We start from the raw sequence: 26,717 nt of genomic DNA on the forward strand, positions 1-26,717 counted from the left end.
ACCGGCACACAGCACAATACATGCAATTATTTCGGTCATCACTGTCCCCACTGTCATCATCTACTAAGCAGTATAACGCCTCTCAAACACCAAATCCAATCTTCCAAGCCCAATGGCTCTGGTAGGGCTCTCCTAGGCCATCTTGTGACTCTCCTTCTTGTGCTCCCAAACACCAGGTTTCCTCTAAGACCATGAATACACCAAGCTCTCTTTGCCTTTGCCCTGCTGTATTCTCCACTGAAATGCTCTTAATTTCCTGCTCAGCCCAAAGCCCCACCACAAAAGACACATCCCTCAACTCTCAGCTGGAGTCTTGTTTCCCCTGGGACAACTTCCCCGTGGTCAATTCCCCACCCTAGGCATCAAGATTAGACTGGGTCTTCCGGCTACACTTTCCTATAGCATCCCTTAGTGATTATTCTAAATAGCCATATTATTCTAAATAGGCACATAACTGCCTTCATGTCTGCCTTCCCACTAGACTGCAAGCCTCATGAGAACAGGAGCACATTTAAAGATCCAGGGCTGGACCCTCAATGCCTGACACAATGCTTAGAATGAGAAGGAGCTTTAAAAATTCTGCACTGTATTCAGCTGAATGAGGATGTATTGGAAAATGATGACCGCACTGATGCCAATGAAAATGTGACCTTAAAGCGTACTGTGCTATTATTTATTTACTGTATTTGCCATGACCTATTCAAAACCAGAACCTAGAATCTAATCGATAATAAAAGGATGAAGAATGGGAGGAACACACAGTAAAATCAATGCTTCTTTGGGCATCCATTAACCATTGCTGCCCTAAAGGAAGGCATTAACTCATGCTGAAAAGAAGACATGAGGGGCACAGGTATTAGGGATCAAAGATCAACAAGCAAGTGACTCAGCTCTGATTGGCCAACCCAGAGGATGTGACCTTGACATTGCAAGTAAGAATATCGCCCAATACTATCAGTGAGGTCATGTGAGGACCACGGAAAATGTTTTCACCAACCCAAACACATCTGAAATGACCAAGAAGAAAAGTAAAGGGAGCAACAGCTCACCTGCCTTTTTGCAGTGATGGTTTCTGTCTACAGGACCCAAGGTTCAATTCACTTCCAGGCAACAAGGACCTGTCCAATCCCTCTCTCTGCCCACAACAGCTCACTGAATACTTCTGATATTGATGGTGAGCCCCACAGGATCCATCACTGAGAGCCTTTCCCCCTGTGTACTGAGGGTAAGAGGCTCTCCTGACATCTCAATTAAGGGAAAAGAGAACCAAATGAAAGAATGTTACATGATAGCTCTTTGAAAAAATTAAAATTTTTATATTCACATGTCATAATCTAGACATGGAAACAGCCTAAATGTCCATCAGCAGAGGAATGGATTAAGAAAATGTGGTACATATACACAATGAAACACTACTCAGCCATAAAAAGAATGAAATACTGTCATTTATGGGAACATGGATGCAACTAGAGATTCTCATATTAAGTAAGTCAGAAAGAGAAAGACAGATACCATATGACATCACTTGTATGTGGACTCTAAAATACAGCACAAATGAACCTATCTACAGAACAGAAACAGACTCACAGACATGGAGAACAGACTTGTGGTTGCGTAGGGAAAGTGGGGAGGGGGAAGGGGATGAGATGGGACTATTCCATCCTAAATGTAATAGTTGGCAAACATGGGGTTGGTAGATGCAAACTATTACATTTAGAATGGATAAGCAATGAGGCCCTACTGCATAGCACTGGGAACTATATTCAGACTCTTGGGATAGACTATGAAGGAAAATAATATAAGAAAGGGAAGGTGTGTGTGTGTACACACACACACACACGACTGGCTTATTTAGCTGTACAGCACAAATTGGCAAGACACTGTAAATCAACTACACTTTAATTTTTAAAAAGTAAAAAAAGTCATGATACTATTGTTGTTAATGATTGTTTATTGCTTTTCCAAGTTAATGTTTTCTTTCCTATTCTCAGAAAAAAGAAAATAATAATTGCTACAACCCTTCTCAGGAGCATAGCAATGCTGTTTAATGAGAGCTTTTTGAATGGCTATTTGTTATTAAAATGCCCATGAAATTTCTCCTTTTACAAAATTTCTTCCTTTACACATCCCTACTGGATTGGAGAGTCCTCTAGGGAATGGCTGGCCTCATCCACTCTCTATGAAATGCCTTTGGGGTCTGACCTGGCATGGATGATGAAGTTGGGTGACTGATCATCCTGGTATGAACGCATGACTTTCCACAACTGCACTTCTGCCTTCTCCTTCCTGACCCAGCCCTCTATCCCCAGCTCTTCCTTGACTCCAACCACAGCGATTGTGCACAGGGTTTTATTTTAGCCCCTTATAATTTCCAGCAAGCCATTCTAAAGTTGCCTAATATAAACATGCGGTCCATAAAAAGCAGTACCCCACTGATGTCCAAATGCAGCTTCACGGACCATCCCTCAGCTGCTCCCCTTCCAACCAGACTGCTCCTCCAAGCCCCTCCCATCAGGGGACTGGTGAGAATGCACAGCCACCCACCTCTTGCAGCAGCCACCACCTGGCAACCCAATCCAATCCGACTAAACTTGACTGGGTGTTGGAGTCATACAGACCCAGTGTCAATCCCGGTCCTAACATTACATCTGTGAGAGCCTGGGCCAGTCCTCCACTTCTCTGAGCCCAGGTCTCTTCAGTCAATGGAAACACGAATGCTTCCTCATGTGGTTGCTGCCAGAATTTGAGATAACATATACCAAGCACCTAGCTCCATATTAAGTGCCCAGTAAATATATGCAGAAAGGGTGGATATTGAATGAGTACAGGAAACGTTCTTGAGATGGCAGACGTCTTAGTTAGAGATCAGAGTTGTCCATGGATCGAGGTCAAGGAAGACTCTGTAGAGGAGCCTTGGCAGGGGGTGAGGAATGTGGCAGATGGACTGAGATGAGGGCACACTGGGCAGGGGAACGGCATGAACAAAGCTGGGACTGAAGCCCAGAGCACTGGGCCCTTTGGGGCAGGTGACAGGATGCAGCTGGACCAGAGTAGGAGTAGTAAGCCCTGGGAGAGGAGGCCAGAGCCAGGAAGAAGCTAGACCAGAAGGACCTTCTAGGGTCATTGTTAAGCTGTGGTGGGCAAGGTTTGGCTCACAATGTAGCGAGATTCTTGTCAACAAGGGCTGTGTCAGAATACATTAATTACAACAGCAACTGGATAATGAAAACTAAACGTCATATATTAAAACTCTCAAAATGTAAGGGTCTCTGAGCTGATGGAGACCTTTGTAACCCTTCCAATTCACACCTCCTGGTCCAGGAGAGACACGGAAGAGAACGCAGGCCAAATCCTTGCGGGTGAAGAGAAAAGGAAACCAAATAGAAATCTTAAACCCAGAAAGCAAGGTACAGGGTTGAAATGGCCTGAACCAGGAGGGAGGGTGAATGGCACGGGGATTAAAAACACTGGCTTCAGTGGGTTAACGATCCGGCGTTGCCATGAGCTGTGGTGTAGGTCGCAGATGCGGCTCGGATCCTGCATTGCTGTAGCTCTGACGTAGGCTGGTGGCTACAGCTCCAATTAGACCCCTAGCCTGGGAACCTCCACATGCCGCAGGAGCGGCCCAAGAATTGGCAAAAAAAAAAAAAAAAAAAAAAAAAAAAAAAGAACACTGGCTTCAAATTCAATCCCACCCCTGCCATTCACTAGCTGTGTGACTCTGAGCAAACTGCTTTACTTCTCTGGGCCTTCATTCCCTCATCTGCAAAGTGAAGATAATAATAGCACCTACCTCTCAGAGAAAATAGAAGTAAAGCACCTAGAGCTTTACTGCCTGGCAGGAAGTAAGTACTGAAAACACTCTAAGTCGCAAGTCGTTCCAGAACACCTCTCTCACCCCCTCTTTATTCCCCACCCCTCTACCATTCACCACTCTGTCTTCTATTTTTCTTGCAAAACCTAAAAAGGTGGTATTTTAAAAAATCCCAGAGTTCCCCACTGTGGTGCAACGGGATTGGGATTGGCGTCTCTGCAGCGCTGGGATGCAGGTTCAATTCCTGGCCTGGCAGAGTGGGTTAAGGACCCTGTGTTGCTGCCTCTGTGGCAAAGGTTGAAACTGGGGCTTGGATCTGATCCCCAGCCCAGGAACTCCATACTAAAAAAAAAAAATCCCCCTGTCTGTAGCATTGTCTCGTCCTTCATTTGGTTCCTGAAGACAATGACTAAGTTGGGAGATCAGCCTCCCTTGACCACAGAGGAAGCTAAGACATGAAGGACCCACAATCCTATTTATGACGGTCGAGCCATTTGAAGATAAAAACCATACCGTGAAATTGACTTCTGGGGGCAGTGTACTGGTCTGAGGATTTTAACACATATATAGTCAAGTAACCACTGTCACAATAGGATACAGAAGAGGCTTTTGACCCCCAAATCTCCCTCATGCTATCCTTGACAGTCAGTCATACACTCCATCCACCCTGACCTCTAGTAACCACTAATCTGCCCTCTACAGTTGTGGCTTTGTCTTTTCTGAGACTGTCTTATAAATGGAATCATAACCTATGTCATAACTTGGTTACATGTAACCTATGCTTCTCTCACCCAGCATAAAGCCTTTACAACTTTTCCAGGTTGGCTCATGTATCAATAGTTCCTTTTAATTGCCAAGGCGTATTCCAAGTTTGGGTCCTGTGAAGTGAATACTGAGCATCTTCGGTGCTATTTCTTTATGAGGGTGGCCTTAATGAAATTCAAAGCACTCGGTTCCAAGTAACAGATAATACATATTTTAAAATAACTTCTTCAGCCTTAGCTGAAGCTAATTTTTATCCTATGAGAGGTGATTCCCCCCAAACGTCCTATCTAAATGCACATGCTCCCCTAGCTGGGAGATAATCACTGGAGAGGGGTACAGGCAGCCACATCACTGGCATCCAGCCTCACATGGTCCTCCGGTCTCCAGCAAGGTCCCAGGCTGCCCACGTGGCCTCACAGACAGTAATACCGTGGGTCTTGTGTGACAGCCTCCAAAGCCACCTCTATGCCTCCATCCGGTGGCCTTGGTGTCAGCTGGCTGATGCCTTACTGCTGCTCCTCATGAAGGGGGCCAGCAGTGCCTCTGGGGTCCTTCACTGCCAGGCACACATCACTCTGCGTGGATGGAGTTCACTCTGTGAGCCTGTGCATTCCTGTGTTTGCTGGCCTGTTTCTCCTATCTCGACGCCATGGCTCTCACTGAGAGAAGGCATTCTCCTGACCTGAGGCTTGGGTTTTCTCAGTTTTACTGAGAGATAATTGACGTATCTCAGTAGTTTGAGGTGTACCATGTGTTGATGTGATGCATTTGTGTGTTACAAAATGGTTACCACCATAGCATCAGCTACCATTTCCCTCAACTCGAAAAACTGCCATTTTTTGTGTGCTGCGAACATTAAAGATATATTCTCTGAGGAACCTTCAAGTCTATGGTACAGTGTTACCAGCTACAATCACCATGCTGTACACCAAACCCCACAGAACACACTCACCTTACAACTGGACATCTGTACCCTCAGTCCAACATCCTCCCTTTTACCCCACACCCCAGCCCCAGGTAACCACCACTCTACTGTCTCTGTGAGTTCAGCTTTGTTAGAGTCCTCAGGTAACTCATAGCATATGCTATTTGTCCTTCTCTGTCTGACTTACTTCACTTAGCATAATGCCTCAAGGTCCATCCCTGGTGTTGCACACTCTCATGGCTGAATATTTTGTTGCATATTTATATATAATCACATCTTCTTCATCCATCCATCCATTATAGACCCTTAGGTTGTTTCCATATCTTGGCTAATAGTGGATAATGCCGCAGTGACTGTGGGAGTATAGGTATCTCTTCAAGACCCTGACTTCGATTCCTTTGGATATATACTCAGAAGTAGACTTGCTGGACCTTATGGTAATTGTCTTCAAATTTTTTTAAAGGAAACTTCCTACTACTTTCCTTAGTAGCTGCACCAGTTTACGATCCCACTAACAGTGCACACGGGTTCTCTTTTCTCCATATCCTTGCCAACACTTATCTCTTCTGACGAAAGTTATACTTTTTATCAGAATCCTGAACAAGGTGGACTTGCTCTTGCAATGTCATATTGTACCATAATTATTAAAAGTATTTTACTATCTCTCAGTCCCTGACTCGAAGATTGATGAGAATAGCTTCTCTTGAGTTGAGTTGGGGGAACATCTTCAGCGTTGCACCTCCGTGTTGCTTCCAAAATCATCCCACCTTCAACTAGTATCTGATTTTGTTCCTACCTTCCCCAAAATTTAAGTTCCCAGCTCACTGGTTGTGGTGGATTGTCTCCAAAGGTGGCCACGATCAATGTCTCTCCTTATTGTACGTTCATGTTACTGCTTCCATCAAGATGTAGAGTCTATTTCCTCTTTCCTTGAATCAGGACTAGCCCTGTGACTTGTTTTGACCACAAGAATGAGGCAGAAGTGTCAGTCCAGCCCCAGTGGTTAAGGGAACATGAAAAAGGGGGAAGATCTCATGCTGAGGAAGGCAGCCTCCAGAGAGTAAAGAAATTCAGTCTTCTGAATAAGGGATCACGTGGAGAGAGAAGCCACAGTGCCAGACACGGAAGTGAAGCCTTACCTTCAGCTTATCCTGGCTACCATCTAAATGTAGAATGAATGACCCAGCTGTCACTACTTGTCAACACTCAGCCAAAACCCTGACCAACAGAATATCTATTGCAATAGATAAGGAAGACATTGAGAAACAATCCTCCACGTTTTCAAGAGGCAGCTTGGGCCCTCTTCCTTGCTTCAGCATCTCAGTCCAGAGCCAAACCTCTGCTTCAACTTGTCTTCATGCTTCCCAGAAAGGCTGGAGGATCTCTGAACAAAGAGAATCCCTGGTGGCTTCCGTTATGTGCCCTGACATGTCAGCCCCCAGGTACGACATGAAGATGTGATTCCTTTTCTCTCCTCAGATTTCTTTTCTCAGTTATGATGGCAGCTTTTAGAGAGACATTAAAATGGGTTTGTTTCTCCTAATCAGTGAAATAATGTGCAGAGAGAAATGAGCCTGAAAGTCCAAAGTGGCTCCAGACAACCTCCAGTGCAGGGAGACCACATGCAGTTAACAAGCACAGCAGCTACATTTACTGAGTGCTAGGCTAGCTGTGCACCAGGCTCCAGCTAAGCATGTATATACAGCATCTCACTGAATCCTCAGAACTACACTGAGAGAAAACTAGTATTTTTATCTCCATTATACAAATGAGAAAAGTGGGGCTTAGTAAGATTAAAGAACTTTCCCAAGTCACACAGCTATTGGCTCATCTCCTACCACTATCATAATCTTTTCCCAGGTTGGGGAAGCCATAAACATATCAGAGAGACAACTCAGTTCAGTTGCTTTCAGCCACGGAAAATGCCAAGGAGACCCTGGCACTTTCCCACTCTCTTCATTCCCTGGCACACATAAAAAGTGACAGAAAAGTAGGACACATCCGGATAATGGGTTAAGGTTGCTTCAGGTAGACGTGACAAGGCTAGGGCAACTCCAGTTGGGAAACTCAGCTAAATTATTTGTAACCCAAAGTCACCTCATTTCTCCAAGTCCTTTTGTACCTCTGCGGTTTCTAACAGGGAATGAGATTTTTTTTTTTTTAATGTTAATACAACTTAATGGAGAAAAGTTATCGTCTCCGGATCTCTGGAAGAGCAGCCTTCAAGCTCTAGAGAGCGCCGATCAGGGAGGTGTGTGTTCAAGGTGACCTTGAACACTGTCTTAGCCTCTCCTGGCTTGTTTCTCTCCGAAGAAAGGTGAGACCTGCCCCACAGGATTATAAGCTGAGCACAGTGGGTGAAGAAGGCATGAGGATTGGCCCTCAGTCCCAGTAGAAAAATTCAGCCTTGGACACCACTGGAGAGAGGAGACAACTGTTCCTTTCAACAGAAACTAATCAAGGAGGAGAGCATTTTCTAGAAACTAATAGTTTGGGCGGTACCTTCCAGATGCACTGGTATTTATTCAGTTTTCTCCTGGCATTTGATCTCCCTCTTTTTTTGAAAGGAGTTTTATTGAGATGTAATTCACACTACCATACAATTCACCCATTTAAAGTGTACAATTCCGTGGCTTTTTAATATATTCACAGAGTTGTACAACCATCGCCACAATCTAATTTTAAAATATTTTCATCGCTCCAAAAAAGAAACCCTGTACCAATTAGCAGCCACTCCCACTCCTAAGACCCCCCCACCCCCGCCCAGGCCCTAGCTAATCTACTTTGCGTCTCCATAGATCAGCCTATTATGGACATTTTGCATAGATAAAATCGTACAATACAGTTTTATACTTTGTGACCGGTTCCTCTACATGGCGGCGTTTACACGGTTCATCCACGTTCCACGGTGTTATCAGCACGTCGCTCCTGTTTGTTACTGAATTACATTCGACTGCATGACTATACCACATCTATTTATCAGCCAATAAATACTGGGGTGCTTCGCTCATTTTTTTCTTGCTATTATGAATAAAGCTATGAACACTGGTGTACAAATGTCTTGTGTGGATGCACGTCATCTCCCTGGGGTATATACACTGCAGGAGAACTGCTGAGTCAGGCGGTAACGCCGCATTTAACATTTTGAGAAACTTCCAAACGGTTTTCCAAAGCAGCTGCACCATTTTATATTCCCAACAGCATACATGAGGATTCCAAGCTCCTCAAGCAGTGGTTTCTGACACAGCCAAGTGCGCGAGGGAAAGACGCAGAGGCCTCAACAGGGAGAACACGAAGTCAACCCTGTGGCTAAAATGAAGAAAGGATGGGAATGTTCACTTACCTACAGGCCTGGAGGCTGAGGCTGGAGGCGAGCTGGCGCCCTGGACAAGTCTTATCACTCCAATTCGAGAATTTTAAAGGTATGGTGTTGGGAAAGCGACAATGTCAGAAAAACACATTTTCAAGGTGATCCATCATGTCTCAACCAGACTTGTTAGCAACAAATGTTATGTGTGCATGTAAATGTAGGCTGATCTCTGTAAGGAGGACATTTTTAGGGAAAAAGCTTTTTTAGTTTTAATGATTTTTAAAAGGTCTAGATTCCTGTGGGGAATCACAGGTGTCCCAAGTGAAATCTCTCCACACGTCTCCAGAAACCATACTGACCAATAAGGAGAGCACGTGAAACCACTCATAAGCCAATCCCGATGGAAATATAGGTGAAATTTTTGATACATATGATGTACTCAATGTTTCTTGAAGTAAGGAATGAATGAATAAATGAACGAACGGCAAAACGGCAGAGGAAAGGCAGCAAGGCAGGATGACTAACATGCTAGATCCCCGTTCTAATAACTCTCACATGCTGGCCCTCTGAGACAAAACCGACAGGAAAATCCAAGAATCCAAATTAAGGCCCTAAATGTACGTGCCCGCGCAACAGCCGGCACAGTGCCTGGCACACAGCAGGGGTTTCACAGGCATTTGCTGAATGAGTTGAAGTCAAGGTCCTCGCCTTTGGAGCTCATTACCCCGTGGAGCAGACAGGACTGTGTTCTCCAATATGCCAACCGGTCTGCGAAGCGCAGGGCTCTATGTGGGCAGCAGTGCCTCCCGAAGGAGGGGCCTGCCCATGAGTGGGCACCTGAACAGCTTCACTCAGGGTCAGAACATCTCTACCGTCACCTCCTAACTGCCCTCGGTTGCTGTCAACACCAGAGACACAGCATCTCTGGAGACAGTGAATCCCTTCCCACCGACATCTTGGAGGTGGGGCTGGTACTCTGTCCTCGCTCGGGTCTGAGCAATGACCACACAAGCGGAGCTCCATCAGACCTTGAAACGGGCTGGGGCTCAGAACCTCCAGGTGGGCTGAGTCCACCAGCCCCAATGCCCATCAATTTCAGCCACTGGCCCCAGGCCGGCTCCCCGAATCACCCGTCTCACCTCCTCCCATCCCTCAACTGACATGGGCTCTCCTACCCCCACTGCCGACTTTCCTCCTCCCTGCTCATCAAGTCCTCTGGCCCCCGCCCCCGCACCCTGCAGACAGCGCCCTCATCCCAGCCCCCTGCCTTGTCCATCCCACGTGTACTTGCCCGACCGTCTCCCGTCTGGAAGGCTCTTCTTGCCTCACTTCTTCACCTGAGAAAACATTCCTGTCTCTATCGAGACTGAGCGGAGGCACTACATCTTCTACAAAAGTGTCCTCTGCTTCCTCTAGCAAGCATCATATCGGCTATGATTTTTTTTCAGGGTAACTGCCAAATGCAAACCAATCAGATGACATGGGCTCTTCAAAAAATGAATACAATCTTAGGCCAAATTAACAAAGGCATGGTATCAGGAAGGGAGGTTAAAAATCTTCCTTGTATTCTGCTTTATTCAGATTACAACTAGAAACAGTGATTTTCAAGTGTGACCCACGGACTCCTGGGAATCTCTGAAGCCCTTTTAGGGGATTCTTGAAGTCGAAGTTACTTTCACAACAATACTAAAACTTTATTTGAGCATCAGTGACAAGAAGACACACACACACACAAACCAGTGCTTGGCCAACAAATAGTCACCACCTGCCAGCCTCCCTCATTATTAGAAATCAATAAAAACTCTAACAAAAGAGACACATCAGTTTGCCTGGCATTAACATTCTTCCACGCAACAAATGCTTACAGCTCACCACCTGGGCAACAGGCACACAGCTGGCCACATTTTGCACTGACCAGCAAAATGTGGTCCCTGCCCTTAAGGGGTCCACTGTCAGGTGTGAGACAATGCCACAAGGAGATGATTCCAAAATTACCTCTTCTGTCCAGTGTCTGAACCACCCAGAGCAGCATGGGAATTCCCAAGCAAGTGGTGCTATTTTGAGCCTTTGCTTAAACTGCTCTTCTGCCTGGCATGACCCCAGCCCAGGCTCCCACCCCACCCCCAAGCTAGCAAAGCCCACCCACCCATGTCCCCCATCTCTGACAGCAGCCTTCCCACTGCAGCAGACCCCAACTGGAAGAGGGGAGACACCTCAACCCTAATTCAAGTTCTAAAATTTTATTTTTACCTAGTACTAGACCTTTCGATCAATGAATTAATAAGACTCTGAGGAATGATCCCTCCTGGGCAGCTATCTGTGTCTAATCCTCAATGCCTTGTATGACAGCACACAGCAGGGACAGCATACCCCCCAGCTTTCACATACTCATGCATTTACTTCATCATCTGCTGATGAGCTGAGGGACAGACGTATCTGAGTCACTTTAAGTCACGACTGCAAGGATGCAAAGGCACACATGCAAGCTCATCCTCTGGTTGAGTCCTTGGGGGATGCTCCCACCCGGATGTGGCTTCTCTCCGCATCTTCTGGCGGCTCGACCTGCTGGGGCCAGTTACCCTGATGCTCCCTGCTGCTCTCTCCTCCCTTCCCCTCCGTCCCTCTCACTCCTTCCCTCTTTCTCTGCTGTGCTCTCTTCCTCCTAAATCTAGAGTGTTTGGTAGATTCACAAACGTGGCTTCGTAGATTGGTGACCTCGAACAGGGGCTCAACCTCTCTGAGCTCCCATCTCCCGAGCTGCACAGCAGGGCTCCTAACGGGGCAGCTGGCGGCAGCCACACTGCTGGTTCTGGGTGATGCGCTTGGCACACATGAGGGCCTGTGATGCCTCACCTCGGCCGCAGGAGGCAGGCACGTGCATTACTTGCTGGACAGACAGATGGGGAAACCGAGGCTGAGGGAGGCGCAGCAAGCTGCCCAAGAGTAACTCGCGTGGGATTGGGACGTGACCCAGGTCTGCTTTCTCCACCAATGTCAGGCTTACAATAACGCCCTGACTGCGTGCAGGCTCCCCCAGCTTTCCTTCTGAGATGGAGGCAAAGCAGGGAAGGACAGGTCAAAACAGATGGCAACTTCACAGCAGCCTGAACACGCCGGCACCTACTGCAGCTGCTCTGGCGTTCCTCCTTGTCTCAGGCAGGCTGTGTCCCCGCCTCTGGGACACTAGAAACCCTGTGAGGGCCTCTGTGGGCAGGGAGGGTTGGTATAAGGAAGAGCAGCAGCTGGGCGCACCGCTGGACACTGTGCAGTTGTGATGGCTTGGGGGCCTGGGGCCACAGGTGGGCCAGGACAAGCCCACAAGGAACTAAGACCTGGTGTGGAGGGTACCAGAGAGACGTGCGGGCCACCGCGGAGCACAGCTTCCCCAGGGGAGGTTTAGGGGCCCCACCATGTGCTGTGTCCGGCGTCAGGCTCTTGATTTCACCTTATTTAATCCTCACAAAGGAGGAAACTGGGCTCAAAACCAACACCCTTAAAAAGCAGCTGAGCTGGGATTCAAATCCAGGTCTGTCTGCTTCCAAAATCCATGCCCTGTCCTCTCAGGCTGCCATCTGAGGGGACGCCAGCCCTGGGTCTCCACGAATGACGTCCAGAGCAAAGTGAGAAAACACATTCTCCCCAAATCTCCCATCATAACCAGCTGGAAAAGCACGCACCAAGGACGCTGGGGACACAAACATGGTGAGACGAGCCGTGTGAGCAAATGTCAGCTTCTCCTACCCCTGATTTCCTGCTCCCGGCCCACAAGGCCAGTGTATTCCAAACTGCTGCTGTGTTAGCGCCAGGCGAAGCGAGGGCTCCCAGTGTCAGCGTCTGCAAGGCAGCTTCACTCTTTAGGCCCTGGAGTCTCAGTTTTGTTTTTTATACTGTAAGACAGAGAGATCATTAGGAGTAGATGAGGGCACAGCCAGTGAGGGAGGGAAGACCCAGGAAATCCTGAGAACTGTGGTCATTAGGTCTTAGCTGCCTCCTGTAGGGGCTTCCTGGAGGTGGTGGAACCCAGTCAGCAGGCACCAGAAGGTCAAATCTCTAGTTGGTGACAATGGAAAAGGAAGCTGATGGGGTTGAGGAGAGAGAATAAGTAAGACACTGGGGGAGTTCCCTGGTGGCCTAGTGGTTAAGAACCTGGGGTTGTCACTGCTGTGGCTTGGGTTGGATCCCTGGCCTGGGAACTTTCACATGCCACGAGAGCGGCCAAAAAAATAAGACACTGGGAACATTAGAATTGAAAACTGTAGCGTGTCCTGCCTTCTTGTTACAGTGAGTCTTGTTCAAAGGGAAAAAAATAAAAACTCATGTTATAGAAGACGACCCTCAGAGGCCGTCTTGTCTAGGAGTTCCCACTGTGGTGCAGTGGGTTAAAAATCTGACTGCAGAGGCTCAGGTTCAATCCGTGGCCCAAGATAGTATGTTAAGGATCCACCGTTGTTGCAACTGTGACTTGGATTCAATCCCTGGCCTGGGAACTTCCATATGTCATGGGTGCAGCCATTTAAAAAAAGGAAGCAGCAGCAGCCATGTAGCCCAATCACTGAGTATAACAAATGAATCCCAGACCCTACATCTGCAAGATCTAACTCAGGACAGGAAGGTGGCGTGCGGTCCAGCTCTAAGGCTGTTCTAATACCAAAGTATAAGGACCGCAAGCCCATCTATACTGCTGACTCCCTCCCTGCCGCCACCAAACCAGATACTTGGAGGGGTCTCCTCAATAACCCCACCCCCAGAGGCAGCTTTCCCCGCTGAGCCTTCACAAGGCTGCTGCCAGCTTTGGTGCTCTGTGGCCAGGAAGACTGTTCTCCTTCCTTCTTCCCGTGGCCCCGTCGCAGCTTACGCAGCACCATCAGGCCAAGGTTTGCGTGGAGGGATTGAGGACGTACGCCCCCTTGCAATAAACCAGAAAGGCATCTGCCATCACCTCTGGGCTTCTGGACGAGGGCAGCGGCTGGCTGGGGGAGGTGGGCCTCCACGGAGCTGCCTGGTCTCAACTGTGGGGCAGGGGTGACCCCTGGTGGTCTCAGAGATTTCAGCCTTCAACCCCCAACGCAGGTGGAAGCCAGAGCCAACCACTTACTTTGTTCAGGATCCAGTCGGCATCTTCAATGGCTCTTTTAATAATCTGCTGGATCCTCTCTGGGTTGTCTTCATCCGAATGAACCCGGAAACTCTGTTGGTTTAGGATAAGAAAAGGCGACGAGGGAGTGGCAGTCAGGGGCCAGGCGCTGTGTATCCAGCATCTCTCTCACCCTCCACAGACAGATCTGCCCGTCCCAGCGTGAGATGAGGAAACAGGCTCAGAAACTTTAACATGCCGCTAAGCAACAGCACCAGCATTTCAATCCTGGTCTGACAAAACAGCCTATACTCCTACCAGCCAGGCAGCCGTGAAAAGGAAGACTGACCCCAAGTTACCCTTGAATCAAGCTGGGCCCAGAGGTTATTAGACAGCACGGGCCTCGGGGTAACTGCCATCTCTCTGCTTCCTTTGCGCTTCCCAGGAAGCCACTTTCACCAGGCTGATATCTCTGCACGGCTTCACCACAGGGGACAAGCGAGCTTCTCCAGACCCACGCTGGAAAGCCACACGGGGAAGGGAGGGACAGCAGAGAAGGTGACTTTGGAAAATCCAAACAGGCCCAAGGCTGAGCAATGCAGGGCTGCAGTGTTTGCTCTGACCACTGTTCACCTTTGAAAAGCAACGTGAAATTCAGGTTCACTAACATGGCACTCAGGGCCTCTCAAAAGAACTGCTTATTTGGAGTTCCTGCTGTGGCACAGTGGGTTAATAATCCAACTGCAGCAGCTTGGGTCACTGTGGAGGTGCAAGTTGGATCCCTGGCCCAGCACTGTGGGTTAAAGGATCACGCATTGCTGCAACTGTGGAGAAGCTCACAGCTGCGGCTCAGATTCAGTTCCTGGCCTGGGAATTTCCATATGCCGCAGGTGCAGCCATTTTCTTTTTCTTTTTTTAAAGAGGTTCCCGGAGTTCCTGTCATGGCTCAGCAGTTAATGAACCCAACTAGTATCCATGAGGACACAGGTTCGATCCCTAGCCTTGCTCAGTGAGTTAAGGATCTGGCACTGCCTTGAGCTGTGCTATAGGTTGCAGATGAAGCTCCAATTCCACGTTGCTGTGGCTGTGGTATAGACCAGCAGCTTCAGCTGATTCAACCCCTAGTTTGGGAACCTCCACAAGCTGTGGGTACAGCCCTAAAAAGACAAAAAAGGAGTTTCCGTCATGGCGCAGTGGTTAACAAATCCGACTAGGAACCATGAGGTTTCAGGTTCGATCCCTGCCCTTGCTCAGTGGCTTAACAATTCTGGCGTTGCCGTGAGCTGTGGTGTAGGTCACAGACATGGCTCGGATCCCGCATTGCTGTGGCTCTGGTGTAGGCTGGCAGCTATAGCTCCGATTAGACCCCTAGCCTGGGAACCTCCATATGCTGCGGGAGCGGCCCAAGAAATGGCAAACAGACAAAAAATAATAATAATAATAAAAAAAATAAAAGAAACAAATAAAAATTTTCAGCAATTAAAAGTTGCGGATTATCGTGCCCTTAAGCCCTGAATACTTCAGTATGTGAAACAAGGGCATTCTCTTACATAATCATAGTGGTCAAACTCAGAAAATGTAACACTGATATCACACTATTACCTAATCCGCAGCCCATATTCATGAAGTTGGACTTCATGAACTTCCCCAATAATGTCCTTTATAATCATTGTTTTTCCTAGTCCAGGAGCCAAGCTGGGATCGCCCCTTACATTTAATTGTCACATCTCTCTAGTCCCCTTTAAAGCTGAGCAGTCCTCTGCCTTTCTTTGTTTTTCACAAGGGTAACATGCCTGATGAACACAGGCCAGGTACGTGGTAGACAGTCGCCCAGTGTGGGGTTTATCTGCTGTTTTCTCATGATTAAATTCAGGTTGTGCGTTACTGGCAGGAATGCCTGTCAAAATGATGTTATGTCTCACACTCCAATCATCCCTTCAGCTACCTTATTTGAGCCCTGGCACAGCGCGGGTGTGCTGGATGACACAGCCTGTTTCCTGAACGGAAACTGGAGAGAGGAGCTGGGCTGGCCAGTGCTGCTTTCCGCTGGCTCTTACCAAACTGCCACCCTCCTACCTTGAAAGACCATCCCTGTCCATTGCCCTGGCCCCCAGCCCTGAGAGAGACTCCTTACTACAGGAAGCCCTCCCACCCCAAGCCCAGGGTACCCTGCTCCCACCTGCCTGACCGCATGCTTATAATGCTCCTGAATGCCCTTGGTTGGCAGCTGCCGGCAACAGCGCAGTAGGTATCGGTAGAGCTGCAGCGGCCTCTGGACCAGCTCCGCCCCCGGCAGTGGGGCCATCTGCAAGACCTCTGTCCCTGAAAAACACAGAGCATCACTTCTAGGCATCGAGCCAATACTCAGCCTTGGCCCCCACCAGCGTTCAGTGCTCTGGGAAGCAGACGTATTTGATAGAGTGCAGAAGCCAGGACCCCACAGAACCCTGAGCTCAGGCTGGGCATTCGCTCCTGCAGAAGTCCCAACCCAGAGCAGGTCTGCAAGGACCAAAGGTGAGAGGCACAGCCTCATCTTGTCGTCTTCCTCTGGAGCCCGACTTCAGGGGGTAGATGAGGAGCTATCATGCCAGGAGGAACAGGGAAACAAGCAGGAAGACCCTGCATCGCAATCGCTGAGAAGCCAACCGACTTCAGTCAGCAGAGGGGAGACCGCCCAGAGGTCTGAGCCCCGCTATGCAAAGTGTGGTCCTGGACCAGGAGCATCAACACCACCCGAGAGCTAATTAGAAATGCAGAGTCTCACCCCGGACCTACTAGACAGACCTCGTAGTGATTTAACAAGACGATCCATAGGCTCCTGTCGGGACTTCAACCACAGCATCTTGCGCAGTGTCCTTGCCTGAGGCCTGTCACTCCCCAGTCACCTCCACACGGATGCCAGAATGAGCTCTGGAACCAGTCTGCTATCAGCCACAAGGAACTTCTCCCAGACCCTACAAGCACAAGCCTCTTGTGTCGCTGTACACGCAGCCCCCTCAGCATGGAGCTCCCTTCCCTGTCTCCTCCACGTGAGGAACCCGTGTTCATCCTTCTAGAGTCAGCTCAGTGTCACTTCCTCTGGGAAGCCCTTCGTGACTGTCCCTCCTGGGGGGCCACAGTGCCCTGTTTCTGGAGCTGTTCCAGCGCTCCTCACACTGCAGGGCATTCATCTGCTGCCAGGCCTGTGGAGCCTGGCCCAGGCCCCAACACTTCGTGCCCTGTGTGTTGAACTGGACGAAATGCAATCTGTTATCTCCTCTGCACAGATTTCCCCTTTCTCAGGGAGAAGCTCACTATGTTCCAAATGGAGGAGCTAAAAGACCCAGATTAAGTGACTGGCCTTCGTTCTAACATAGCATAAAAAGAAGAAGGACAACCCCCTTCCCCTCAAAAGAGAGAGAGAGACAGAGAGAGAGAGGGAGAGGCAGAGAGAGAGAGAGAGAGAGAGAGAAGCAGAATACTAAATCTAAATACTAATCTTAAACTAAGAAAGGAAACTTACTAAGGAGCTAGTTTCAGAGAATCCTTCTTTCCATTTCCAGCATAGCATCCTCCTGGCAACAATACATGTCTGTCTCCTGATGCTCTGGCCTCTCACTCTAACACCAGGGTGGACAGATGCTTGCAGGCCCCCACCACCCACCCTCCCACCTGGTAACACCCTGCGATGTAGGACTTGGGACCCGCCCCTGGCAGGTCTCAGCCCACAAAGTCTGGGTGGGACTCCACTCCAGGCCTGACCAATCAGAGCCCTTTATCCACATGGTTGCAAGGATTGGTTCACAGATGGGCACATGACAAGCTGGTCCAATCAAGGCACATCTCAACATCTCTGCACGAGAGAGTGGAAAGGCTCCACTCTCTTCCTCTAGACTTGAGGCTGAGCAGATCTGCCCTCCAGGCAAACCATCTTGCCTCCCCTTGAAGCCAGAGCCTAAAGCCACACAGCAGATGGCAGAGATGAGACCCTGAGGGAAACTAAGTCTGAAGAAGTCACCTGAGCCCCAAAACCATGCACCAGAAGGCAATCCCACCCCTGGATGTGTTTGTTGTTTTGTCAGTTACAACCAAAAGAGTCCTAACTGAAGGACAGAGCCTGCCCTCCCATTGAGCTCCGATGGTTCCAGCTCTCAGGAACAGGGCAGGTCCTCTCGCCACAAATATCAACCTGCCAATCCTACTAGCCACACTTCGGCACAACAGACAGAGGGGAACCACGTATGACGGGAACAAAGACCTTCAAGGGCCACTGCAGAGGACATACCACCAGAGTCCTCAGCCCAATGGGCAGACTCCACTGGCAGGCTTCCCCAAACTATATAAAGTGCTAATCAAATATTGTAAAATGCTAGTCGTGTAACAGATGGTTACCATCTGCAGTCTTCAAAATTAACACTTGGAAAGAACACAACTTTGTTACATTACTTAAAAACCCAAGCAATACTTAGAAACCAACCCAGCAAGTATGGGTGGGAGATTATTTTCAGCTCAATTATAATACTTAGTCATCCCCAGTAATCACTAGCAGAGAACGCCTATGTGGGTCCACTCAGAAGAATTAAACTACAGATGTTTTAATTTAATTTAAAGCATGGATCTGCTATTATTTAACGGGCAATGAACCTCACAGCATCATTGCTAAAACTATAGCCCAACCCTATGGCCCTGAGAATGTGTGCTTCCAATATCTTGCTCTTTGGATGATCTGACCTTAGCCTCTCTTCTCCTGGGCGCCCTGTCTCTATAAAGACACCTCTGTTCTCCCAGGCAACCAAACCAAAGGCATCACAGAGACAACCCAGACTCTTCCTTCTGCTCACTCCCATGCCACTGGTCTCTAAACCCTATCAAATTCTGCCTCTGGCTGCCCCCTCAAATCTGTCCCCTCCTATTTCCACTGCACATGCTCAGTTTAGATTCTTCCCGAAGCTCAGGTGGACACCTGCAAGAATTCCCAGCAGGTCTCCCTGTCTGCCAATCTATTCTCCACTCAACATCCAGAGTGAATCTCTCCAAACCATAAATCTCAGCATGTCATGCTTCTGCCCAAAACCTCTGATGTTCACCCCATCCCCATCACTCATGACAACTATTCCCAAAATGTGGAACAAATACGAAATTATTTTAAGCAGTATATGGACCAACATCTTTGGGTTTTTTTTTTTTTTTTTTTTTTTTTTTTTAGGGCTGCACTGGAGGTTTCCAGGCTAGGGGTCCAATAGGACCTGTAGCTGCCGGCCTACACCAGAACCACAGCAACACCAGATCCAAGCAGCATTTGCGACCTACACCACAGGTCACAGCAACGCCGGATCCTTAACCCACGGAGTGAGGCCAGGGATCGAATCTGCATCCTCCTGGATGCTAGTTGAGTTTGTTAACTGCTGGGCCATGACAGGAATTCCCTGGACCAGCATCTTTTTATTGGCATGGTTTTATCTTTACTTTCATGTGTAATGAGAAAAAAATTCCATAATCTCATAGGTATGGCTTAAAACAGTTCTTAAAAATGCATGGGCAGGAGTTCCCGTCGTGGCGCAGTGGTTAACGAATCCGACTAGGAACCATGAGGTTGTGGGTTCGGTCCCTGCCCTTGCTCAGTGGGTTAACGATCCGGCGTTGCCGTGAGCTGTGGTGTAGGTGGCAGACGCAGCTCGGATCCTGCGTTGCTGTGGCTCTGGTGTAGGCCGGTGGCTGCAGCTCCGCTTTGACCCCTAGCCTGGGAACCTCCATATGCCGCGGGAGCGGCCCAAGAAATAGCAAAAAGACCAAAAAAAAAAAAAAAAAAAAAATGCATGGGCATAAAAGTATTTTTAAAAATGTATCCAGCATGTAAGAATGCAGTTGAAATGTGATACATCAAGAATCATGAACGTGGTACTGAAGTTTGAAAGAGCCCAGGTCTACCGAACAAAACCCACACTGCTTTCTCTGGCCTCTGAGACCCCCTCTTGAGGTGGCCTCTGCCCACCACCCCTTATCACATTGCCCCCTCACTGCTGAGTTCAGGAAAACTGAGCTCTGAGTGGCACCCTTCGTGACGGCCTGTGTCGTGTCTGCTACAGCCTCGGCACCGTGACAGACGGTCTGGCATATGACAGAGGTATTAAGGCTCTCCAGAGAGAGAGAACTGAGAAAGACAGAGACACAGAGAGAGACAGAGATTTAAAAGAAACTGGCTCATATGACTGTTGAGGCTGGAAAGTTGAACATCTGCAGAGCTGATATCCTAGCTGGAGTCAGAAGGCCAGAAGCTGCTGCAGAACCAAGAAGAGCCAATGTCCCCGTATGAAGGCAGGACAATTCTCGCTTATTGGGAAAGGTCAGTCTATTCAGTCTTTCAAGTTCTTGGATGAGGCCCACCCACTGGGGAAGAGCAAGCTGCTTTACTCAGCTCCTGATTTAAATGGTAATCTCATTCTCGTCTTGGCTCAGCGACTAACAAACCCAACTAGCTATCCACGAGGACGTTAAATCCCTGGCCAAACACAGTGGGTTAAGGATCCAGTGTTGCCGTGAGCTGTAGTGCAGAACGCAGACTCAGCTCGGATCCCGAGTTGCTGTGGCTGTGGCGTAGGCCGGCAGCTACAGCTCCGACTGGACCCCTAGCCTGGGAACCTCCACATGCCGCGGAAGCGCCCCAAGAAATAGCAAAAAGACAAAAAAAAAAAAAAAACAACAACAAAACTTTACAGATACACCAGGAATAGTGTTTGGCCAAATATCAGGGTATCTCATGACCAGGTCAAGTAGGCTGATAAACTAAGCCATCACAGAGGTTCAATATCCATGTGTTGAATGAATCCTCTTATTCTGCCTACCCTACCGGCTATCTGCTTCCTGATCCTCCAACACTCACTCGGAGGTCTGACAGCTCCTCCTGGAAGCCCCCACTGACCCAGGACCACTGGCACCATGCTCAGTGAGAGGCCTTGGGTACCTCAAACAGCCCCCATCACCATGCATTATTCTAGGCTTCAGGATCCCTTGTCTGGCTACCGGGAGGGTATTTACCTTCCCGCCAGCCTCCACATGGCAGTCACCAGGCTTTATCTAACTCCCCACTGAATACCTTCCCACAGCTGGATGTGACATATTGTTGGGAATGCTTATTAATCATTCGTTTTCTTAGCCATAAGAGCAATGTCATGGGTACACAGAGCATGTCCTGATTCTTAGGAGAGGCAAGTCGATGTGCAAAGAGGTGATGTCCCATCACGCCTGCAACCCCCTTTCTAGTGGTTCAGCAAAAGACAACAGAGAAAAAGAAAAGACAGGAAGAAAGAGAAAGCAAGAGAGGCAAAATGCTAAGATTGTGGTAAGTGGCGGGTGTAAGGGTGGACACTGTGCTGTTATTTCAACTTCCATTTCTCTTGAAAAGGTTCATAATAAAAAGTTATTTTAGAAAAACCCTTCCACAGCTTTTCACCACCTACCGACTAAGGTCTTAAATGCTTCGGGCTGATGCCAATCCTAAAAAATTCCACGATCTCGTAGGTAGTACGACTTAGTTTACAAAATGAATGGGCACAGTCCCGTGCTCCTGCCCACTATATAAAGTGATGACCGCTGCCCTCTGCAGAGTCCTCGGTGCCTTGGCACCCCCGCCAGCGCCTCCGGCAGAAACACCCTCCCTTCCCCCCGCCCAGCTCCTCCAGGCCCCTTCCAGTCTCCCTGGGCTCCCTCCAGCTCTCCCACAGAATCTCCCGACAGGTCACTGCTGCCTCCCACCTCGCCATCAGACAAGAATATTCTTGACTCCCCTCTGCCACAAAATTTATCCTCGCCTGAGAGCCGACCAGTGCACTAAACATGGGGCATTTTTACAATAGCCATCTGACAAAATGCATTACTATCCCCATTCTGCAGATGTGGAAACTGAGTCTGAAGAGTGGCTGGCATGCCCATGATTACACACGGAGGGAGGGTGGAGCTGGGATGTGGGCTCTGGCTCCAGCTCCAGGGCTTCAACCTCCCCGAGTTCTTGAAGGAAAGTGGGTCCCTCTTTTGCCAAGGACCTGTTAGGCTCTCAGAGACTCTCTTCTGATCAATCCAACACCCTTCTGAAATGCTGCCTCTTCAGTCCCTCCCTCCACTCAGCCAGAATGAGCCTCTAAAAACAAACATCTCACCTCTGAGCCCCTACCTTGATATTCTATAATGGCCCCCAAGTTTGTATGGCACAGAACAAACTCCAAGGTCATGGGTATGTGTATATGGTGGAGGGCAGGGGTGCTGAAGACTTTCCCCAATCAATCACCCACCTATCCCACCTGCAACCAAATCCCCACACACTCTGTGCCCTTCCCGGCTCTGTCTCCTCTGTCACTTTGTCACTCCCACAGTGCCTGGCATGCAGTGGTCACTCAATAGAGAGGCATCAGATTGAATCATCCCCCTCCCCGGCAACTGTCAGGCCACTTTCCTGTCCCTGAGCACTGACTGAACAGTGAAGCACGTGGGCCCCAAACCATGCAAAGGCTGATGGGACGGATAAACAAGAGACACACATGCCTGGTTCGTGGCAGCAGCTCACTGCATAGGATGTCCCCCTCCCAGACCCTTCTCTGCCCATGAGAGAGCAGCAGAAGGGAACAATCTGTTATGCTGCCCTTTAATGCTTCCGTCCAAAACGGGAATGGCTTGCCGAGGGAAGTCTCTGGTGCAAAACGAGACCAGGAGAGGTCTGTGGGTTTCACTGATTCAGCTAACGCTCTATACATCAGAGAGAGAGGAAAAAAATACATCTTTTCTCCTTTCACGTCAAACTACAGATCAAGTCAAATTTACTTAGCATTTTCCTGAAACAGAACCAAGTTCTGGTTACTTACCCTGCAGCCTTTAATGAATTAGAAAGTTTATATATATAAAACACCTGAAGTAGCAAGCTCTTGGGACAAAGTGTTAACTAAATGAACAGAAACAGCGCAAAGCAGGCCGTCTTTCCAAACCAGGATGCCAAAGCGACCTCTCCCCCGCCCATGTCAAAGAACCTCTTCCCGCTGGCGGGGAGCCAGCCAGGTTTCTCCCTGGGGCAGAGCACCAGGAGTCCTTTCGCTTCTAAGCTCAGATCTGCTCTGTAAAATGCTACTCACTGGTCTGAGCTCTGCCCTTTGGGGCCAAGTACAGGCTGCCATTATTCAAATTCATTCATCCCAGCCGCTGGGCCATAGCTTTTCCTGAAAGTGCCAGCATTTCCCAGCACTTCCCAGCTCACCCACCCTCCTCTCTCTGGACACACGCACCCTCCTTATCAACCTCATTCCTACATGTATTGTCCAGAGGGAAAACCACAGTTGGCTGGTATTCTGACCTTCCCAGGGAGCCCTCAAGCTTACATGGCAATGTCGCCTCCTTTACCTGGGAATTCAAGGAATGCAGCACGAACTGCATGCTCTGCTCGGCCTGCAGGGGCCTCGGCATTTGGCTCCAGGGAACCTTTCCCCCCATGACCTGTCCTTAAGTCTGTTTCCCTATCGTGCATTTTATTAGTCCAGCCCAGAGTCATGAGATGCTATGACCCCTGGGGTACCTGATGCTATCTCTCATCCAACTCAATCCAGAACACTGAAAGCACAGAAACACTCATATGCCAGGTACAAACAGGGTACAAAGAGAAAAAGAGGGAGACAGCTCAGCAAGCTGTGTCAGTCACCCATGCAAGGCCATTCAGAGCATCTCAGCCCCGTGTGACCCTGGACGCAGCCTGGGCACCACAAAGTATGTTACCTGGCGTGTTAACCTGCCTCTCCTTCCTGATCCTTGGCAGGGCTGATGGCATGTCTCACTACCTACCCTCAGGGAGGGACCGGCTGTGCTGGGAAGCTGAGGGCTTTCCATGTGTTATCTCACGTAGCCTCCCAACAATCTTGTGCTGTAGGTATCATTAGCCTCAGTTTATAGATGAGGAAACCGAAACTCTGAAAGGTCAAGTAACTTGCCAGAGGCCACACAGCTAGCACAAGATCAGGTAAAGAATCAAAACCAGGCCTACTTTATTCCAAATACCATGCCCCTACCTGCTTCTAACACCATCTATGTCCATATCTGAGCCACTTGCAAATGCTGCCCAGGTCAGGGCTGAGAACCCCACTGAGAACTCCCCAGGTCCAAGCATTCATGAAAGCACCTGACTATACTATTATCCAGTACTTGCTTCTCAACCTTCTCCATCAGTCCTTGTTCCAGGCATTTCATAAACCCAAGGACCTTATCTATAGCTTCCCTTTGCCTAGAGAAGAAGAAACAAGTCACCAGCCTAATGTCAATTCCACAAAGAAAAGGGGCAAAAAAGGAAATACTTAAAAAAAAAAATTTTCTCTTAGGAAACCAAAAGAGAAAATGACAGAATAGGAGATCCTGTTGTGGCTCCGAGGCAGCAGACCTTACTAGTATCCATTAGGACACGGGTTCGATCCATGGCCCCACTCAGTGGGTTAAGGATCCAGTGTTGCCATGAGCTGTGCTGTAGGTCACAGATGTGACTTGCATCTGGCGTTGCTATGGCAGTGGCACAAGCCGGCAGCTGCAGCTCCAATTCGACCCCTAGCCTGGGAACTTGCATATGCCAAGGGTGTGGCCCTAAACCGCCCCCGCCCTCCCCCCCTCCCCCCCCGCAAAAGAAAGAAAATGACAGAATAAAGGAAAAGAGTGAAAATAAAGTCACAAAGGGAATTTCCTGGGAGCCAAGTGGTATCATCACAGGCCTTAGGCCCCATTTAATCCCACTGTCTCTTTCCCTAACCTGTGCCCAGAGAGGGCACCTTAAAAGAATAGAAAAAGTCATACATTAAAAAAGAAAAAGGGAGTTCCCGTCACGGCGCAGTGGTTAACGAAGCCAACTAGGAACCATAAGGTTGCGGGCTCGATCCCTGTCCTTTCTCACTGGGTTAATGATCCGGCATTGCATGAGCTGTGGTGTAGGTCGCAGACGAGGCTCGGATCCCATGTTGCTGTGGCTCTGGCGTAGGCTGGCAGCTACAGCTCCGATTAGACCCCTAGCCTGGGAACCTCCCATATGCCGAGGGAGCGGCCCAAGAAATGGCAAAAAGACAAAAAGACAAAAAAAAAAAAAAAAAAAAAGAAAAGAAAAGAATGGAACTACAGAAAATAACCAGAAATTATGCCCTATTGAGCAGTAATACAAGCTAAATTAAGCCAGCACAGGCCGTTGTTTAAATATGCAATTATCCCTCCTGATGGGAGAGTCCAGGCGGCAATGTAGGAAGAGTGGTCCTGTTCCCCCCAGCGCTGGGGCTCCAGCTCCCACACATGTTCTCCTAAGCTAGACATTGGGAGGGGGGGCAATTCTTGCTCCTCCAGTCCCTCTCCCCCAGGGTCACGGCTCTCAAGACCCACCACCGTACCCCACCCTCCAGCCTTCCCGTGGACACTACCTCGATTCCCAGCTTTGTAACAACGCCTCCAAATCAGCCTCCCTCCTTCCAGTCCCACGCCCACAGTGCCACGCAAGGACAGTTCCTAAGAAACATACCCTGGCTGTGGAGAAAAGGGAACCCTCCTGCACTGTTGGTGGGAATGTAAACTGGTACAGCCACTATGGAGAACAGTTTGGAGATACCTTAGAAATCTATACATAGAACTTCCATATGACCCCGCAATCCCACTCCTGGGCATCTATCCGGACAAAATTCTACTTAAAAGAGACACGTGCACCCGCATGTTCATTGCAGCACTATTCACAATAGCCAGGACATGGAAACAACCCAAATGTCCATCGACAGATGATTGGATTCGGAAGATGTGGTATATATACACAATGGAATACTACTCAGCCATAAAAAAGAATGACATAATGCCATTTGCAGCAACATGGATGGAACTAGAGAATCTCATACTGAGTGAAATGAGCCAGAAAGACAAAGACAAATACCATATGATATCACTCATAACTGGAATCTAATATCCAGCACAAATGAACATCTCTTCAGAAAAGAAAATCATGGACTTGGAGAAGAGACTTGTGGCTGCCTGATGGGAGGGGGAGGGGAAGGGAGTGGGAGGGATCGGGAGCTTGGGCTTATCAGACAACTTAGAATAGATTTACAAGGAGATCCTGCTGAATAGCATTGAGAACTTTGTCTAGATACTCATGCTGCAACAGAAGAAAGGGTGGGGGAAAAATGTAAGTGTAATGTATACATGTAAGGATAACCTGATCCCCTTGCTGTACAGTGGGAAAATTAAAAAAAATAATAAAAATAAAAGTAATTATACTTCTCTTAAAAAAAAAAAAATACCCTGTCACCCCTCTTTTCCAAAACTTCTGTGGAATGTTCTTCACCCAAGGCCCTCTGAAGTCTGGTTCCTATTTCTCTCATCAAACTCGCCTTCTCTGGCCTTCTGCTTCCTCCTCTGTAAACTGGACAAGGGAACGTGCTCTTTCGGGGGGTTGCAAGTACACACAAGCTAACCTAGCACAGTGCCTAGCCCAGGGCTGGCACGTGTTAGGTGCCTGGATGTCTCACCCTCTCCTTCTCTACCCGGTTATCTGTGTTACCTTCCGCAGGACAGGGACTCTGCCGTATTAGTCACCCCTCCACACTTAACAGTGCCCAGAACGTAATAGAGGCTCAATAAACATGCACTGAGTCCCACTTACCGGAAGGCAACTCAGATTGGGAGGAAAGGGGACTGGCCTGAGTCACAAAGCCAGCAGGTGGCAGAGCCAGGTCTCAAACTCAGGTCCTTAGGCTTGGACTCTTCGGCTCTCTCTACCACACCTTCTGTCTCAAAGGATCCTGGACATATATCCGTCAGCCCAAACCAACCTGAGCCTTTACCAGGGTGAAGCGAACCTGGTGAGCTA

General features: G+C 48.7%; 2 protein-coding genes across 11 annotated transcripts in view; both read right to left on the reverse strand.

The window, feature by feature from the left end:
- Positions 1-20,575, reverse strand: part of NOS2 (nitric oxide synthase 2) — a 106,494-nt gene extending 85,919 nt beyond the window's left edge. The window contains exon 1 of one of the 2 annotated variants that reach the window (XM_084982903.1): positions 20,499-20,575. The gene's annotated coding sequence lies outside the window, so the exon portion shown is untranslated. Of the gene's footprint in view, positions 1-12,555; positions 12,637-20,498 lie in introns of those variants that run through there. The other variant, XM_084982901.1, reaches the window with a different exon arrangement.
- LYRM9 (LYR motif containing 9) overlaps positions 1-26,717 on the reverse strand; it is a 100,138-nt gene that overhangs the window by 29,773 nt on the left and 43,648 nt on the right. For 4 of the 9 annotated variants that reach the window (XM_084985285.1, XM_084985286.1, XM_003358165.5 and 1 more), the window contains 3 exons: positions 16,068-16,210; positions 13,910-14,002; positions 10,484-12,701 (listed from right to left, as the gene is read on the reverse strand). In XM_084985285.1, coding sequence (XP_084841411.1) covers positions 12,684-12,701; positions 13,910-14,002; positions 16,068-16,193 — 237 coding nt within the window. In that variant the 5' untranslated portion in view covers positions 16,194-16,210 and the 3' untranslated portion in view covers positions 10,484-12,683. Of the gene's footprint in view, positions 1-10,357; positions 12,702-13,909; positions 14,003-16,067; positions 16,211-16,672; positions 16,843-17,390; positions 17,616-26,717 lie in introns of those variants that run through there. The other 5 variants (XM_084985281.1, XM_084985283.1, XM_084985282.1 and 2 more) reach the window with 5 other exon arrangements.

The sequence above is a fragment of the Sus scrofa genome, chromosome 12 (genome assembly GCF_054392235.1).
Source record: "Sus scrofa isolate SSC_HxYL_T2T_F1_AM1 chromosome 12, Sscrofa_HxYL_maternal_Yorkshire_Landrace_v2.0, whole genome shotgun sequence".
NCBI lineage: Eukaryota > Metazoa > Chordata > Mammalia > Artiodactyla > Suidae > Sus > Sus scrofa.